General features: G+C 40.6%; 1 protein-coding gene across 1 annotated transcript; it reads right to left on the bottom strand.

Moving 5' to 3' along the window:
* Positions 1–692: 692 nt before the first annotated feature.
* LOC117262495 (uncharacterized) lies at positions 693–14,203 on the bottom strand. The gene is made up of 7 exons (XM_033635489.2): positions 14,142–14,203; positions 10,891–11,028; positions 3,312–3,510; positions 2,520–3,047; positions 2,009–2,075; positions 1,644–1,809; positions 693–858 (listed from the first exon to the last, which is right to left on the bottom strand). Exons 1-7 carry the CDS (start codon positions 14,201–14,203, stop codon positions 693–695), a joined length of 1,326 nt encoding a protein of 441 aa, XP_033491380.2.
* Between the last annotated feature and the right edge of the window lie 2,940 nt (positions 14,204–17,143).

Raw genomic sequence — 17,143 nt, 5'->3', positions numbered from 1 at the left:
GCAATATACAGGACCTTTACTGTAAATTAACTACAATAAGGTACTGTACTTATACAGTATTGTACTGTAATTAATTACAATTAACTATTGTAAATTTACTGCAACTCAGTAGCCAGGAATATCTTGTAATTTTACAGGATAGAATATTGTAAATATTACAGTAAAATGTTGTATATTTACTGCAACTCAGTAGCCAGGAATTTCCTGTAAATTTCACAGGATAGAATATTGTAAATATTACGATTAAATGTTGTAACTTAGATAAACGTCTTCTTTCAGCCTTCTGCAACGTCTATAAACGTCTATAAAGCTGCCACACAAGGCTAATGACTAGCTAGCATGCTAGACATTACGGGCACTTCAGATTCATCTAGTTTTTCATCAAGTCATCAGATTCATCACATTCATCAAGTCTACGTACACTATACAGAATACAATCTAAAATTACAACAACAACTGCTCTCGAAACAACCTTGTTTACATCCAGGACATGTTCACTTCAACTAACATGGAAAAACACGTGTATACAACTGTGGCACCATAACAACAACCAAAAATTAGGCTACAACTCAGCTAGTTCTTGGTACAAAAAAATACATCAGTCCTTCACAACAGGCCTTATTGCCTGGTTTCACTGTGAAAACATAACCATTTCAAAGCAACATAGATTCAGAACATGGGTCCACTTAATCCTAATAAACAAAAATAGATGCAACCCCACCCAGCAGCCTGACAAACACGTACTTCCCCATCAACTCGAAGTCCAGCAGTTTCCTTAAGAGCGTGCACACAGGTGCGTTGAGCCCACGTTTTTTCTCTGCCTTGCTGCCCGTCGGAGGATTGATTCCACAAAAGGCTCTGAAAACAGAAAAAAGAACATACACTAATGACACATTAAGGAATCTATGAATGTACTTTCATTAAGTGTTTTTCAATAAATTGCCATTTTTAGCATTAGGTTAGGATTAGGGTGGGGGGCTGGTTAATGTGAAAGGGGCACTGTCACGCTAGGTTATCTTTTTTTTTTTTTTTTTTTTTACTTATATTTTTTGGGCATTTTAGCCTTTATTAGATAGGATAGTGAAGATAGAGACAGGAAATGTGGGAGAGAGAGGTAGGGGAAGACATGCAGCAAAGGGTGAAGGTCAGATTCGAACCTGTGCCGCTGCGGAAAGCCCTTGGCTTTATAGGGTACACGCCTAACTCGGTGAGCCACTTGGGCTTTGTATAATCCCTGTCAGTGGAGCTCTATCCTATAAAAAAAAGGGCATTTTCTTCGGCCAAAACCAGTCCAGTGGACTCCCTGTTTTTCCGAGGCGAAGTTGCTCAAAACTCACAGGAAACAGGCTAGAAAACCAATCCACGGTTGTGTGTGTGTGTGTGTGGAGTATATTCAGTAACACAGCATGAAGATTACCATGTCAATACTAACACTTACACACATACACAAAGACAAGCACACATTCATAAACACGCGCGCACACACACATCACACGCATGCGCGCGCATGCTGACAAATGTGAAGCAAGGGAGGGGGACAGGAGGGATAGAAATTGAGAGGTAGAAAGGGAGAGAGAGAGAGAGAGAGAGTCATGGTTATGACAGTTTAATGACAGTGTCATGTTTAAACAGTTTAAACATACCTCTGGATAAATTCAAGAGTGCTTGAGGCCTCTGCAGGGTACTGTAGGTTGAAAACGTAATAGGCAGTGAAGAGCGCTGCCACTCCGTTCAGAAGGTTGCTGTGGGGCCCCATCACGCATGTTCCTTCCATGGACATCAACCACATGTCTGTGCTCAATGTCTCTCCTGAAACACATTAACACAAGATAATCACTAAAAGCTGCACGACATACAAACACAAACACACACACACACACTGGACACACAATCCTGGACTGGACAACCCGCTCTACCTCCTGAGCCACTCAGCCACCTGACACATCCATGTAACAACTTATAAACCTCAACAACTTATAAACCTCAACAAAATAAGGGAAGATTATACCTTGCGCAAGTAAGCGAGGGCTGGGCAGGGTGATAGCTCTCTGTATGTCAGCAGCTGTGGCAGAGGGCTGGAGAATAAAAAACATAAACATATTAAAAAAGATATTACAAGTTGTCTCCACATAGACTTATTATTATTAGCCTATAGCCCACAGCCATTCTGCCATGTATGGGTAAGTTAAGTAAAAAACAAAGAAAACTTGGTCCAGAGACTGTCATGTTCCACTCAACACACCAAAGGGAAAAAATCTGTTTAAATGTCTGATGCTAACGTAGAGCCAATAGCTGTGCATGGCTATTGTTTTTAAGATATGAATGTTATGGTTATTTAAACGGTAAAAGGAATGACACAGCAGGAAACAAAGGATAAAGTATACTACCAAGGACAAACTGTTACCCCCCCCCCAATTGTGTAACAGGAACACAATGGTACTGCATGAGCAATTTACAAAATAACTGGAGAGAGTGACAGAATGAGGGAGGGAGAGTATGTATGTGCGATTTATACTCACATCAGCTGTAAGGAAGATACCATCCTCCTTGAAGTGAGCAAGCAGACACAAGATGATACAGATTGCCTTGTTGCCATTCTCTTCTTGATAGGCTTCCAAAACCTTCCCCACCCCTGGTGTCTTCTGTTGCTGACAGTAGTCCATTATGGTCTGGCTTCTTTGGTCGATGGCTACTGGTAGCTTCTCCAGGATGGAAATGCCGGTCAGCTCACTGAAGTGGGAGAAGAGGCCCTTTTGGGAGAAGAGAAATGGCCAGTCGTCCTTGATTTTGGAGATGCTGTACGAAGGGTCAGCATTCAGCTCATGCCGCTGGAGAATGTAGGTCATTTCATGCCATCTCTGGAGTGCTCCTCTCTCTGCTCCTGCCATTCCAACCTGGGCATAAAGCTGCTGCATCTCTCTTTTCATCTCTAGTAAGCTTTCTTCTGTCTCCCCAGAGGGAAGTTCTTCAGGTGACCAGCGGACACATCCATACTGTTCCACGGGACCTCTTCCATGCGCCCTCACTCCTGGAATGGAGGGCCTGGTCTTAAGGACCCGTGCGAGGGTGTTGTTTCTGTTCACATGTTCGATTCTCGTTTGACTTGTTGTACAAGAGATGCCCCAGCTACACCATCATCATCATCCACGTCCACAAAGCATTTCGGGTACTTCTGAACTATATCGTTGACAACTTTCACACAGATCGCTCTTTTGGGGTTTGGATTATGCTTTCTCATCTGATCAGCCAGACATCTGATCATTGCTCTTCTTGCTGCTGGATTTGGTCTAGTTGAATTTGCGATAGCTGACCGGATCTCTTGTGGCATCTTCTCCCAGTTTACTCTGAAATTTGAAGGCCATGGTGTGCGTGGTGAGAGCAGAAGTCTTGGGTTGGATGTTCTGGATGCCTCTGGGGGGGACACGGTTGAGGAGGTTTCTTGACTTCCCGGGGGGTACAGGGTTGATGAGAGTTGTGGAGAACCAGGGGGAGACAGGACTGATGAGTGACCTGAACAAAAATGTTAACCATTAGAACTCTGTAATCCAGACAGACACAGTGGTCTATTTCAACACCCATCGTCATATGTTCTATCAAACAAAGCCATTCATTTTCCCTTTATTTCAACCTTCTGTGGCACTAGTCTGTACTCGTACAGCACTGTAGAACTTAGAGGAAGCTGGGACCAGGGTGTAGGCTCATAGGAGCAGTTTATGACTAGCTAAAGAATGGTAAGAGATGAACTGCTGGCTTGCTTTATATAAAGTTGTTAGTAAATATACACACATAGAACTTGACAGGTAGAATTATGAATCTCAAAATAATAAAGCAAAAAAAAAAAAAAAAAAAGTTGAATCCTTTTCTTTGATTCAAACCTTAGATATACGTATTACATTGTACTCTGAAATACCTGGTTGGTCAATTGTTGGTAGGTTTGCCATGTAATAAGCAGGATAATGACCACGTACCCACACGTTATCCCGCTTATTACATGGCAAACTTACCAACAACAAAATAACAAATGCGTCCCTTTTTAGCTCAGGATTGCCCTCTCCCCCTCCTAGCAACATTTGTCTCCCATTGAAAGTCTATTGGTTATTTGGTTGCCCCTGACAGTGGTCATTATTTATCCACAGCAGTCATTATCGAGAAATAACAGACCTGTACAATGCATGATTGACCAATCAGACTCAAGCATTTCAGAGTGCCATGTAATTCCGGTATAAAGTTCTGGTATAGCCTAAAGTCTCTTTTGGTCTCACCTCAACAGGCAACACACATCAGTCTCACATATACCTTCAATAAAATAAAATACAAAGTTCGAAAAGAACAACTAAAAACACCATCTGTATAAATCCTCCTGAAGCATCGCCTAAAATGGTGGCGCAGTACACCTGTTACACTAATGTACCGCACTAGGCTAATGTAACCAATGGCAAGTAGCTCAATGCTTTTTGCTTCGGTTTACATAGTTAAAGAGAACTAGTAATCAGCGCCTCACTTTTTTCAAGGAAAGTACCTTATAAAAATAAAAACAAAATCAACATTTACTGCCATTATAAACTGCCATTTTAACTCCATTTATATCAATTTACTTTCAACAGTATTTATTTAATAACTATGAATTCCTTTATGTATTTCTGCCTGTTTACATGAACAGTAGCCTATCTTAATTGTCTCTTTTACATGTAGGCTATTTTAATGGTGCCATCTACTGGTGGCTTTGGGATTTTGTAAACCATCACAAAAAAAGGACCTGTGGTGAATTTCAGACCTGTAGGACCAAAATGGCAGTCATTTGAAAATTGAAAAAGTCCATCAGTTGAACCAGGGCGGTACAAGGGTTAACCTAGGTTATACTTGCATGAAACAGTAAAATCTAGTATTCTCTGGTAGAATAATGCTGGCTAACAGGTCTAGATTATGCCATTTCTAGCTACAAAAAGCATCAAAACAAGCCAAAAGTATGGTATTTAGAAATGATAGATTTCATAGAAGAATGTCCATTGAATGGAAAGAATATCCTGGCTGGAGTTCACTCTGTCTCCCACAATGTCACTGAATAGGTAAGAAAAATGCATAACCTACTCCAAGCTATGACCACTCATATCATGCTCTGTATTTTATTACTGCCATTATTAACTAGCATTTAAACTCTATCTGAATTTATATGAATTACCCCCCAACACTATTCATTTATTTATTAACTGTGAATTCCTTTATGTAATTCTGTGTTTACATGTAGGCTATTTTAACTCTTTTACATGTTACGGCTATTTTAACCTAGGTTACACTTGCATGAAACAGTAAAATCTATAGTATTTTGTATCTTTGTACAGCTTTACGAAGAATTCGGATAAAAGGACATTAGGACAACAATAAATCAGTAACAAGTTTTACCTTCTGAAGCAAAGGCACGGATAAACCTTCTGCACTGGACTAAACAGAGATAGCTCAGAAGATCATCTTCCTTCAAGAAACAGAGGTCCTCTTTGCTCTGCACACCAAGGCTCTCCAGGCCAGCCATCAAGGATCTTGAAGTGTCTGTGGGGAGCTCTGGAAGAGCAGCAAGGACAACCCTGCTGATCTCTTCTGCTGCCGCCATTAGTGCGTCTCTGCAAAGGAGTGGTGGAGACAGATTATTGGAATATCACCTATTTTATAGGCTGGCAAAGGATAATAATCAAGCAGATCATCATGCTTCACACAAACAAACTGCTCTTGGGGTGTCCCTAATATACAATAGACCCCAATGTCCCTCAACTTTACGAACAAATATTTTTCTGAGACAAAGGACACAGAGCCATGGTGAACAATGACCAGCTTTATCTTGCCAACCTCCAATTCTTCCTCAGTTTTCCCCAACAAAATATACATGCCCTTTTTGTATGAAGTGCCCTTCATTGTCACTGTATGAGATGCTACTGTATCTTTAGATTCCAAATTCAAAGCAAAAACAGCATTTCGGATTTTGTCACTGTAGTCATTTACGTAAAATGCTATGCCTTTATCAAACATCACACTTGGCTGAAACATTTCACCTGCACTTAAGTAGGCCTGGAAGAGCTGGTGTCTCTCTGCAACTGTCTTGCAGATGTTTTTGAAATTCTGCAACTTTCTAGCACATCTTTTGAAGAAAGCGTGCTTACTCTCAAACCTGAGAGTTCAAAGGCGAATTAACGGACCAAAGTGGGTAATGAGCTCTGGATAATGAAGTAAATAGTGGTGTTTAGGTTTCAGGGGCTCATTGGGAAAGAGCTGCCTTCGAAAGTGGATATACTCCTCGATAAGTATTTGAAGATAAGCAACCTGATCTGTAGTGATTGCTGGTGCACAAATTAGTTCTACAGTTTCTCTGAGCTGCAGCACAAGTTGCCAAACAGCATTGTGACATGGATCCTTAATCCTATCTCCCACCAGGAGAGGGATCAAACGAAGAAAGCACCAGTTTTGGACTGCATGTCCACTGAGTCTTTTGCTACCTGGTGAAACATCAGCTGGTTGGTCTTGGGCATCATTTCCCTGATACTTGAACTGATCTTTGCGCCTGTTGAGATGTATATAACTGAAATGTTTCTCTTCAATTAAATGACCAATAAATAAAGCAAGGTCACTGGAAACAATTCCTTCAAACAGGTCATGGCCAAGACACGGAGGCAGCCCAGGCTGGCAAACATGAAAGGATAGTTGATTAAAAGGAGAGTCTGACTTGATACCGCATTCAGAATTTGTGTCACTGTGTAATTCTTGCAGATGATTCTGAAAGGACTGTTCAGTTCGTTTGTTGCCACATGATAGTGGAGAGTTCTCAAAAGTAATTCTTTTTATTTCACAGTACCTACAAAAGTAATGGCTCATACTGAAGTTCTCAACGAAACCGCCAATACTGTGAGACCCCAAATTGTCACCTGAAATAGCACACAGTCGAGCTCTGACAGTTTGCCCATTATGTATCTCAATGCCAGTCTCCTCAAGAGCTTTAAGGTCTGTTATGAGAGACTCAAATACCTTGTCCATCCCAAAATATTTGAAGTCCTGTTCCTTACACAAGAGAACAAGCTGCATTTGATCTACGGATGATCTGTTATGAGGCAAAATATCTGTCAGAGTGAGATATACTGCTAAAATCTTGTGTTTCTTTTTTGAAGAACCAAGTGGATTGACCACTTCGAATGCATCCTGATAGAGTATCAGACCAAGAGAGGATGGTTCCGCTTTAAATAAAGGGTTGCACTGAGCTCCCTTCCTATCATTAACATCCTGGAAAAGACCCTCTGATAGTGGTTGGGAACGTGTTGCTGCATACTGTTCCTGCATAGACTTGCTTTTAAAAAGTACAGCCAATGTTTCTTTAATAGGTATATACTGGGCAAATGATTCCTTACCTTTATCATCAATACCTAAAAACAGAGGCACAGGCTCAACATAATTAAAATGTTTTTTAAAAGCTGTCTTTCTTTTCTGGTCTGTGCTCAAAGGTCCACTGTTACAGGCTGTGAGGAGGTCATCTTTTCTGATTTCATCCATAATGTTACTGATTGTGGCCTCTGGGATTCCAAGGACAGTTAGTTTCTCACTTATATTACGAAGCAGATTTGTCAGACTGATATCATGGACATCTTGATATCCCTCAATAATAGTTTGTATTGTAGTAGCAGGCAACAGTAGTTTAGCCTGAAGTTTAAGATAGAAAAGTGTGATATTTTGACGAAAGAGGGATTCGTCAATGGCAAGAGGCACTTCCTGCTCATCATCAGAATGATTAGATGGTTCACACTGACTCACTGATTGACTGGCAACAGGTCTTTCTACATTAGAGGGATCTACATGTTCAACACTGTCATTGTTGTGCTTTCTAGAAATATGGGATGCAAAAATTGACATAATAGAGAACTTTCTATCACATCCCCTAAATGGGCATTCAACTTGTAATCCTTCTCGCAAATGTGACCTCAAGTGACAAACTAGTAAAGATGATGTTTCACACCTGACAGCACAAAAGTCACATTGCATAGGAGTATCACATGATGGTTGCTGCTGACCACTCCTCAAAGGTCCATCTTTGTGGTCTCTGTACATGTGAGCCTTAAGAACAGTACATTTAGAGTACATTCTTGGGCAATCAGGCACACCACACTGATACCTGTAATTAGCGCTATTACTATGCAACTTAATGTGCTGAGTAAACTCACAAACTGTATCAAAAACATTTTCACATGTGCTAAACTTGGAATGAAACATTTTTTAGACTGTAGGAAACCTAGGCTACTGAAGAGGAAGAAGAAGATATATATGATATGAATAATTTATTATTACTGTATTTATGCTCTAAACTGCAGCCAAGTGGGGGAATCGTGAATACTACTGACAGTAGCTAACGCGACCTTCTCAGAAGACAGAGAGCGAATATAAACGGCAGCCAACAAGGGCAGAAAGATAGTTTGCTGACTGAATCTGACTGGCTACCTAGTAGGCTGGTTAACAGAGCTCACCCTCACACCACGTGGTGGTCCAAAAATGTTCTCAAACGGAAAAAAGAAGAATAGGACTAAGAAAAAGAAGAAATATATATATCATATGTATTTATATATAATATGTATTACTGTATTTATGCTATAAACTGCAGCCACGTGGGGGAATCGTGAATACTACTGACAGTACTGGCTAACGAGACCTTTGAAGACAGATCGAATAATGGCAGCAGAAAGATAACGTTAGCTTACAAGATACCAGTTTGCTAAATCTGACAGGCTACCTAGCAGGCTGGTTAGCTCACCCTTACACAACTTGGTGGCCCGAAAATGTTCTCAAACGGAAAAAGAAGAATAGGACGAAGAAGAAGAAGAAGAGAATATATCTTATGTATTTATATATAATATGTAGGCTATTACTGTATTTATGCTATAAACTGCAGCCAAGCGGGGGAATCGTGAATACTACTGACAGTACCGGCTAACGTGACCTTCTTCTCAGAAGACAGAGCGCGGAATGAATGTCTTTCTTCAGAACACAGAACTTTGTCTCAGCAAGAAAGTCTTCTAACAGTTACAGTGCACAGAATTTTTCCTCAGCAAACAGCAAACTAATAATTTCATAACATGCAGTTAAACTATTGGTTTAAGATGCGCAGGCGCAGTTCATTTTAGAGGCAGACGGCTTACCGAGAGGCTGCATGGCTCTGGCTGCTGCTCATGCAAAGACAGACAGTAACATTACTTACTCACTCTCATGCCGACAAGAAGTCCAGTGTAGTTTTTTAAGCCACATGGCAACTTGCGCGAGACTCGACAAGGCTAACTGACCACAGCAACCTGATCTCACAGAAATACGTGAAATGACCATGACCTCTTAACACCACATTCCGTGGTGGCAGCACATAATGGGTTAAAATTATGTGCCGGTACCACGGAAACAATGCCAGTGTAAAGTCAATTAAGATCCATTGTCGTGGTGGACACACGGTGCAACAATAATCAGCTTTAAGATATCCAATAGAGAGTGAATGTTTAGTTTGTAATGTTTGTAGGCTAATGTCAGTAAAGTGAAAATATGTAACGGCTGGCTCGTGCAAACAGACACAGGCACAGACGCGTGTTCGTTCAGTGAAATAATTACCTTAGTCTTCAGCAAGTGTTGGTGCTTGAAATTGCATGTCCCAGCCATAACCTGTGGTCCGAGTGCAGGTGTTTTCCAAGTGGTTTCGATCCGCAAGTGTTGGAGATAAAGGCTTCCCAGCCAAACTGTGGTCTCCGGGCATGCGCTGCTAATGGTGCTCACATCACAATATGAATGTGTAGTGGAAAAATGTGAATCTTAACAGTAGAAATGTGGGAAAAATGCAAAAACGGCATTGTGGCTGTCTGCACATGACCAAGATGAAAGCCTATGTGCAAGTTCAGAGAAATAGGTCAAAGCAGTGAGGAAGAAAACGGATGATGACAGACGGATGGACAGAGGTTTCTCCATTTAATAGTAGGATAACAAGCTGACAAGCTAGGTGGCGACCGCAGACACCGATACCCGCTAATTAGTGCTAACATATAAACATAAATAAAATAATACTAGAATTTCCGAATTTCACTTAACGAAAAAACTGGAGCACAGACTTCTTGGACATTCTGTTGGTACAATTAATTGAACAGCTAGCCATATTACGCCAATATTTGCCTGAAAAAAATATCCAAAAGGCACAAACACGGCTGAGAGGACAGGTTCAAAGACTTGAACATGGACGCGAATTAGCTGAGACGACGCCGAGCAGACAGCCGAGTCTGTGCTCGGCTCCGCATAGCGGAGCCAGCGGCTAGTTAGCCACCTGTGATGGTGCCATCTGTCACTCAAAGTGGCCACACCCTTAATTATGCACAACTTTAAGCCTTAATAACATTTAAATGGATGAGATATAAAAAAAATTAAATTGAACTGCAGTTTTTGGCACTTCCGCATTGGCTTCACTCGTCATCCCCGGAGGTTGCCGCTTGCAATGTACCAGTGTATCACAGTTTCTCTGCAACATTTATATGAAATCAAAGTTTCAGAGTAAAACACGTTACTTCCTGGATCTGTATTTGTTCACCCCACAGAACATCTAACATTTACAGGTATGACTATGGACTAACGGCACAGAACTGAAGAAGAGTGCGTTTTTGTGACATATAATGAGAATGTATTGTAATGTGTAAACTCAATTCTGAACACTGAGGATTAATTATATCAAAAAACCCACTTAAAAAAATGACATCAACTTTTAGCACATGTAAAAAAGAAAAACTACAAAAAAAACTGACTAAATAATATACAATAGATAGATGTATAAACTTAAACACAGCAGCGTTTTATCTGCAACACTAATAGTGTCCAATTCTTTCCATTCAGGCGTCCATCCCGTACTGGGTTGGATATGCCAACAGGAGTTTCCTGATCCAGCTGGTCACTGCTTTGGTCTCCAGCTGCCCCTTGGCTGAAGTGAGAGTCGGGTAAGGCAACCACTTCCTCCTCTGAGGGTCTCTGATACTGGGATGCCAGGTCCTGGGTGAAGACTCATCACGTTATCTGCAGAAAATTATTGAATTTAAATATTGATTCCCTTGTGTTTCTAAATTAAGTGCTTCCATGAATCCACCTTTCTTGTTTATATTTCAAGTGTTGCCACAACTATTTCATATTTTTTATCTGATGTTATTATGTTGGTAATAAAAATATTTTTTTTTTACAAATTACTGCATACAGGGTCTGTTTTTACAGCCTTTGCTGAGGGTAAAACTAAACTAAAAGAATACATTTTTGGTCAGATTCCTCTGTAATAACAGAGTCACCAGGGTTATATGTTGAGTCATGAGGGTCTACTAGCTCTGTTTATTCAATTCAATTTTCAATTCAATTTTATTTATAAAGCCCAATATCACAAATCACAATTTGCCTCACAGGGCTTTACAGCATACGACATCCCTCTGTCCTTAAGACCCTCACAGCGGATAAGGAAAAACTCCCCAAAAAAAAACCCTTTAACGGGGAAAAAAAAAAATGGTAGAAACCTCAGGAAGAGCAACTGAGGAGGGATCCCTCTTCCAGGACGGACAGACGTGCAATAGATGTCGTACAGAACAGATCAGCATAATAAATTAACAGTAATCCATATGACACAATGAGACAGAGAGAGAGAGAGAGAGAGAGAGAGAGAGAGAGATGCAGGTAATGACAGTAGCTTACAACAACATTAATGAAAGTAATAATATTATAGTTATAGTTCTGGCTACTGTGGTACAATATGTTGAAAGTATGTATTAATATCAGACAGTATACTTGTGTGACAATAGTCATATGTGTATAATAACAGTAGAAGTATGACTAATGACTAATGATGGCAGCAGCAGCAGGAGGCATCTGGCAGGACCACGGCAGCAGCACAACCACACACGTCACGCTGTCCAGGCACCGCTGCGGTATGAGTTATTCTGAGAGACAGTGGAGCACAAAGGCTCCGGAGAAGAAGCCGAGTTAGTGACATCCAGAATGGCCGAATTAGCAAGATGCAGTAATAGGATGAGAGTGAGAGAGAGAGAGAGAGAGAGAGAGAGAGAGAGAGAGAGAGAGAGAGGGAGCCCGGTGTATTATAGGGGGTCCTCCGGCAGACTAGGCCTAAGTCAGCCTAACTAGGGGCTGGTACAGGGCAAGCCTGAGCCAGCCCTAACTATAAGCTTTATCAAAGAGGAAAGTCTTAAGTCTAGTCTTAAATGTGGAGACGGTGTCTGCCTCCCGGACCGTAACAGGAAGATGATTCCACAGGAGAGGAGCCTGATAGCTGAAGGCTCTGGCTCCTGATCTGCTTTTGGAGACTTTAGGGACCACGAGTAACCCTGCGTTCTCAGAGCGCAGTGTTCTGGTGGGATAATATGGCACTATGAGCTCTCTAAGATATGACGGAGCTTGACCATTTAGAGCTTTATAAGTTAACAGTAGGATTTTAAATTCAATTCTGGATTTTACAGGGAGCCAGTGCAGAGAAGCTAAAACAGGAGAAATATGATCTCGTTTCTTAGTTCCTGTTAGTACACGTGCTGCTGCATTCTGAATTAGCTGGAGAGTTTTTAAGGACTTACTAGAGCTACCTGATAATAGAGAGTTACAGTAATCCAGCCTTGAGGTAACAAAAGCGTGGACCAATTTTTCTGCATCTTTTCGGGTCAGGATAGGCCTAATTTTCGCAATATTACGCAGATGAAAAAATGCAGTCCGTGAGGTTTGCTTTAAATGAGAATTAAAAGACAAATCTTGATCAAATATTACTCCGAGGTTTCTTACGGTAGTGCTAGAGGCCAGAGCAATGCCATCTAGAGAAACTATGTCATCAGATAAAGAGTCTCTGAGTTGTTTGGGGCCAAGAACAATAACTTCAGTTTTGTCTGAATTTAACATCAGGAAATTGGTGCTCATCCAATTTTTTATGTCTTTAAGGCAGTTATGGAGTTTAGTTAATTGATTACTTTCTTCTGGCTTCATCGATAAATACAACTGTGTATCATCCGCATAACAATGGAAATTTATAGAGTGATTTCTAATGATGTTACCTAAAGGAAGCATATATAGAGTAAATAGGATTGGTCCGAGCACAGAACCTTGCGGAACTCCAAAACAAACTTTGGTACGTAAGGATGATTCATTACGAACGTCAACAAATTGAAAACGATCAGATAAATAAGATTTAAACCAGCTTAGTGCTGAACCTTTTAGGCCAATTAAGTGATCCAGTCTCTGCAGTAGAATTTGATGGTCAATTGTGTCAAATGCCGCACTAAGATCTAATAAAACAAGAACAGAGACGAGTCCTTTGTCTGAAGCAATCAGAAGGTCATTTGTAATTTTAACTAGAGCTGTCTCAGTGCTATGATACACTCTAAATCCTGACTGAAATTCCTCAAATAAATTATTATCCTGGAGAAAATCACACAGCTGGTCTGCGACTACTTTCTCAAGGATCTTTGACATAAAGGGAAGATTAGATATTGGTCTATAGTTGGCTAACACCTCTGGATCCAGGGTGGGCTTTTTTAGGAGAGGTTTAATTACAGCTACCTTAAAAGACTGTGGTACATAGCCTGTTAATAGGGATATATTGATCATATCTAATATATGAGTGTTAACTAAAGGAAAGACCTCCTTAAGTAGCCTAGTTGGGATGGGGTCTAAGAGACACGTTGATGATTTAGATGAAGAAATCACTGCGGTCAATTCTTGAAGAGAAATTGGGGAGAAGCAATCTAAATATATATTAGATTCTACAGCTGTGTTTGAGGTTAGATAGGTAGGCCTACCATCCGAGGGCAGGAGGTCATGAATTTTGCCTCTAATAGTTAGAATTTTGTCATTAAAAAAGCTCATAAAATCATTACTGCTAAGGGCTAAAGGAATACAAGGCTCAATAGAGCTTTGACTCTCAGTCAGCCTGGCTACAGTGCTGAAAAGAAATCTGGGGTTGTTCTTGTTTTCTTCTATTAATGCTGAGTAATAGTTTGCTCTGGCAAAGGTTTAGGTTTCTCTCTCTTTCTCCTCCAACTCAACTCAAGGTCTCGTACTTGGTTTGAAACCTATGTCCTTTATAGGTGTTGATGACAGCAAACACATATAATGTCTGTGTTACATACCTTTGCTTCTTGGGTTGCTCCGTCAGAGTAGCCCTGTACAGCTGTGTGCTGATCACTACCATCTTCTGAGATGCTACAGACTGTGTGCCCGCTGAGACAGTTTGTGGAGGGTCCTTTTTGTGGAGTGTCCTACATCCTGGAATCTGGCTATAGTGGAGAGGTGTTGGGCACCAGGGCCCTGCTATGATGTACTCTAAAAGACAAAGGAAAATTAAGTATCTTAAACTGATATTGCACCAAATGAAATCAGTCAATTAGGGATGGCTATCTTTAAGATGTTATCGATACTACTGCTTTTATCAATAGGCTGCTTCTTATCGGTTCCTTTTCATTCCTAAAGAATTGCTTTTTAGAAAATATATTAATCTAAAAAGAATATATTCAGAACAGGATAACTGAATATTTTGAATATAACTAAATGTTTCCAGAGCAGCAACAGTCATTTTTACAACAGCAACGCTACTATATAAATAATATTCCTGACATGACAATACTGACTGAAGTTTAGTTTATCAGTCACTGTGAGTCAGTCCTGTTGTCCTCTTGTCCTCTGTCCTCATGTCCTGTTCCCTCTCCGCTGATAAGTATGAAGTATTTATTAGAGTAAAGATCTGCTGAGGAAACATTGCTTTCACTGTCATGATTCTTTATTTCCCTTTTTCAGGGGCGTAACACAATCATGAAAGGCAGCAATCTTGAGAGAGACAAATTTTCAGCTACACTGCCATTATTCTGTTTTTCCTCAGAAATGTTTGTGGCACTATATGCAAACATTCTTTCCTTTATCTACACCTTTGTAGGGAATCACCTTATTTAAAGTGTCCAAAGAGGGATATTTTTTGGATATTAAAATGCCCAGACACTGTGCAAGTTCCAACAGAAAAACACCTTCCAACAGATCGTAAGGTACGATGGGGGATATCCAGTTGTTAAATCAAAATGAGAAAGATTTTCTGTTGGCACACAGGGCCTTTTCGCTCCAACACATGGCTTTCCACTCTCTACAGCATGTTTGATCTTTGTGTCTGTCAAACATACTGCCCTGAAAAAATATTTCATTGTCTAAATAAATATACAAAGTAAACTTTCAGATTCACCACAAATAAGTGGATGGGTCCTGCCCTGAGGCTCCGGGCACTTTTCCTAGTGTCTCTTTGTTCATTGCAGTAAGATGGCATTGATGGCCCTTTGGGGCTTAAATCCTAATAAACTGACACAAACTCAGTAGGGTTTTACCCTTTGGTGCTTGAACCCTAATAATAATAATAATAATAATAATAAACTGGCACAAACTCAGTAGGGATCTGCCCCTTCGGGGCTTGAACCCTAAATATTCTTTAATCCTCTCTTAAATGTGTTTTACCCAAATTTTCAGTTTTATGGTGCCATTTGTAAGTTTTTTGCTTCTTTTCTCAGAATAACTTTGTTCCTATTTTAGCCTCTAGCCTTTTTTTCCTGCCACTATCATTTAAAGCGGATATAAGGCAATGTATTCTGCCACAAGAAACAGATGGATGCCAGAGTGGTGGTGGTGAGCTGAGAGTTGCATAAACATGAGCAGCACAGAACAAGGAAATGAGTTTGACAGCTTAAGTGGGCCACCCAAATGGTGATGGCAGTATGCAAGCTCAGCTGACACATGAGATGACTCAGACCACAGCATCACCTTCACTTCTCTACCTCAGCTAAGTATATGATTGTATAAAAGTAAACTGGGTAAATGGGCCAGATGTGATGCTACAGACAGATGACAAAATAACACAGATGCAAGTAATGAAACATAACAAATTTAGATGCTTGCTCATCAGAACATGCCATAGTTTCACCAGTGGTGCAATATCACTAAAAGCCTTTAAATATAAGAGGATGTTGGTATCTGGCCTCATGGTAATGTACATGCTGTTATACAACCTGACAAAAATAAAATACTTTAACACCAAGGCTTGTTAAACTGTAATCGATGACAGATTTAATATGTTCTGAGAGAAAAATGATTTTGCAATTTGATGGGGGTCTGCCCATTGCACTGGTCCGACATCCCATTGGTCCGACATCCCATTGTTCCGACCATATTAAACCCATTGTTCCGAAATCATCATGATGTCCTGTGGTTAAGGTCTGGTTAGGTTTAGGCACAAAAACCACTTGGTTAGGGTTAGGAAAAGATCATGGTGTGGGTTAAAATGAAAAAGAAAGTGGCAAACACATAAGCCGTGAGCCTGCTTCGCCTCAAGCCTTTCCCAGCTGACCCAGAGCCGGTCGCGGCGCACCATCAAGGCAGAAATACGCCTGCCGGGAGCCGTTCAGCACCGCGGAAAGCTCCCCACACAACCCCGACCCCAGAGTTAATAACAGAAGGTTATGGTGTTTCATTCTCTCCTCTCTGTGACACTTGTATCTCGACCAGTAGCCTACTTTTGTTGCGTTGCTGATCCTCTATGGTACACAAATACAGTATAGCCTAGTATAATCACATATCGGAACAACGTGACGTCGGAACAATGAGAGGTCGGAACAATGCCACGGCACCGTTTGATGAGTTTGACAATCCTGGCAGTTTCAGTAGGCCTAAGTGGAGAATTTATACTTTCTATTCACCTTAGTTGGACTTTGTCTGTTCTACAGCTCGAAAAGAAGCATCTAATCATTTGAACTATACATAATGTCTGTTACCAAATCACAGCCCCTTTTCAAATTACACACATTCACTAACCAGAGAATAACAGTCTCAATAAATAGGGTAGAAGTCCATATACACACTGCTTTTTTATACAACACTGTAAGTGATGTCACCAGTTTTCTTAAACTACAGTGATACTGCAGCTGTAATGCATATTTTCAGTTTTTCCAAGAAGACTGCTGTGAGACAGAGTTCAATTCAATTTTCAGTTCAATTTTATTTATAAAGCCCAATATCACAAATCACAATTTGCCTCAGAGGGCTTTACAGCATACGACATCCTTCTGTCCTTAGGACCCTCACAGCGAAAGAGTTGTGAAAA

Source organism: Epinephelus lanceolatus, chromosome 13, assembly GCF_041903045.1.
Source record: "Epinephelus lanceolatus isolate andai-2023 chromosome 13, ASM4190304v1, whole genome shotgun sequence".
Classification (NCBI taxonomy): Eukaryota; Metazoa; Chordata; class Actinopteri; order Perciformes; family Serranidae; genus Epinephelus; species Epinephelus lanceolatus.
Note: the sequence above shows the minus strand (reverse complement) of the source record. Positions and strands in the feature narration are given on the sequence as shown.

Bases quoted from the DNA above. Each gene is read 5' to 3' on its own strand.
- LOC117262495 (XM_033635489.2), bottom strand. From the start codon at position 14,203: ATGGTAGTGATCAGCACACAGCTGTACAGGGCTACTCTGACGGAGCAA. The intron at 3,048-3,311 runs GTCAGCTATCGC...CGGGTCCTTAAG, and splicing joins AAGATGCCACAAGAGATCCG to ACCAGGCCCTCCATTCCAGG. The intron at 2,076-2,519 runs GTGAGTATAAAT...TTTATTCTCCAG, and splicing joins GTATCTTCCTTACAGCTGAT to CCCTCTGCCACAGCTGCTGA.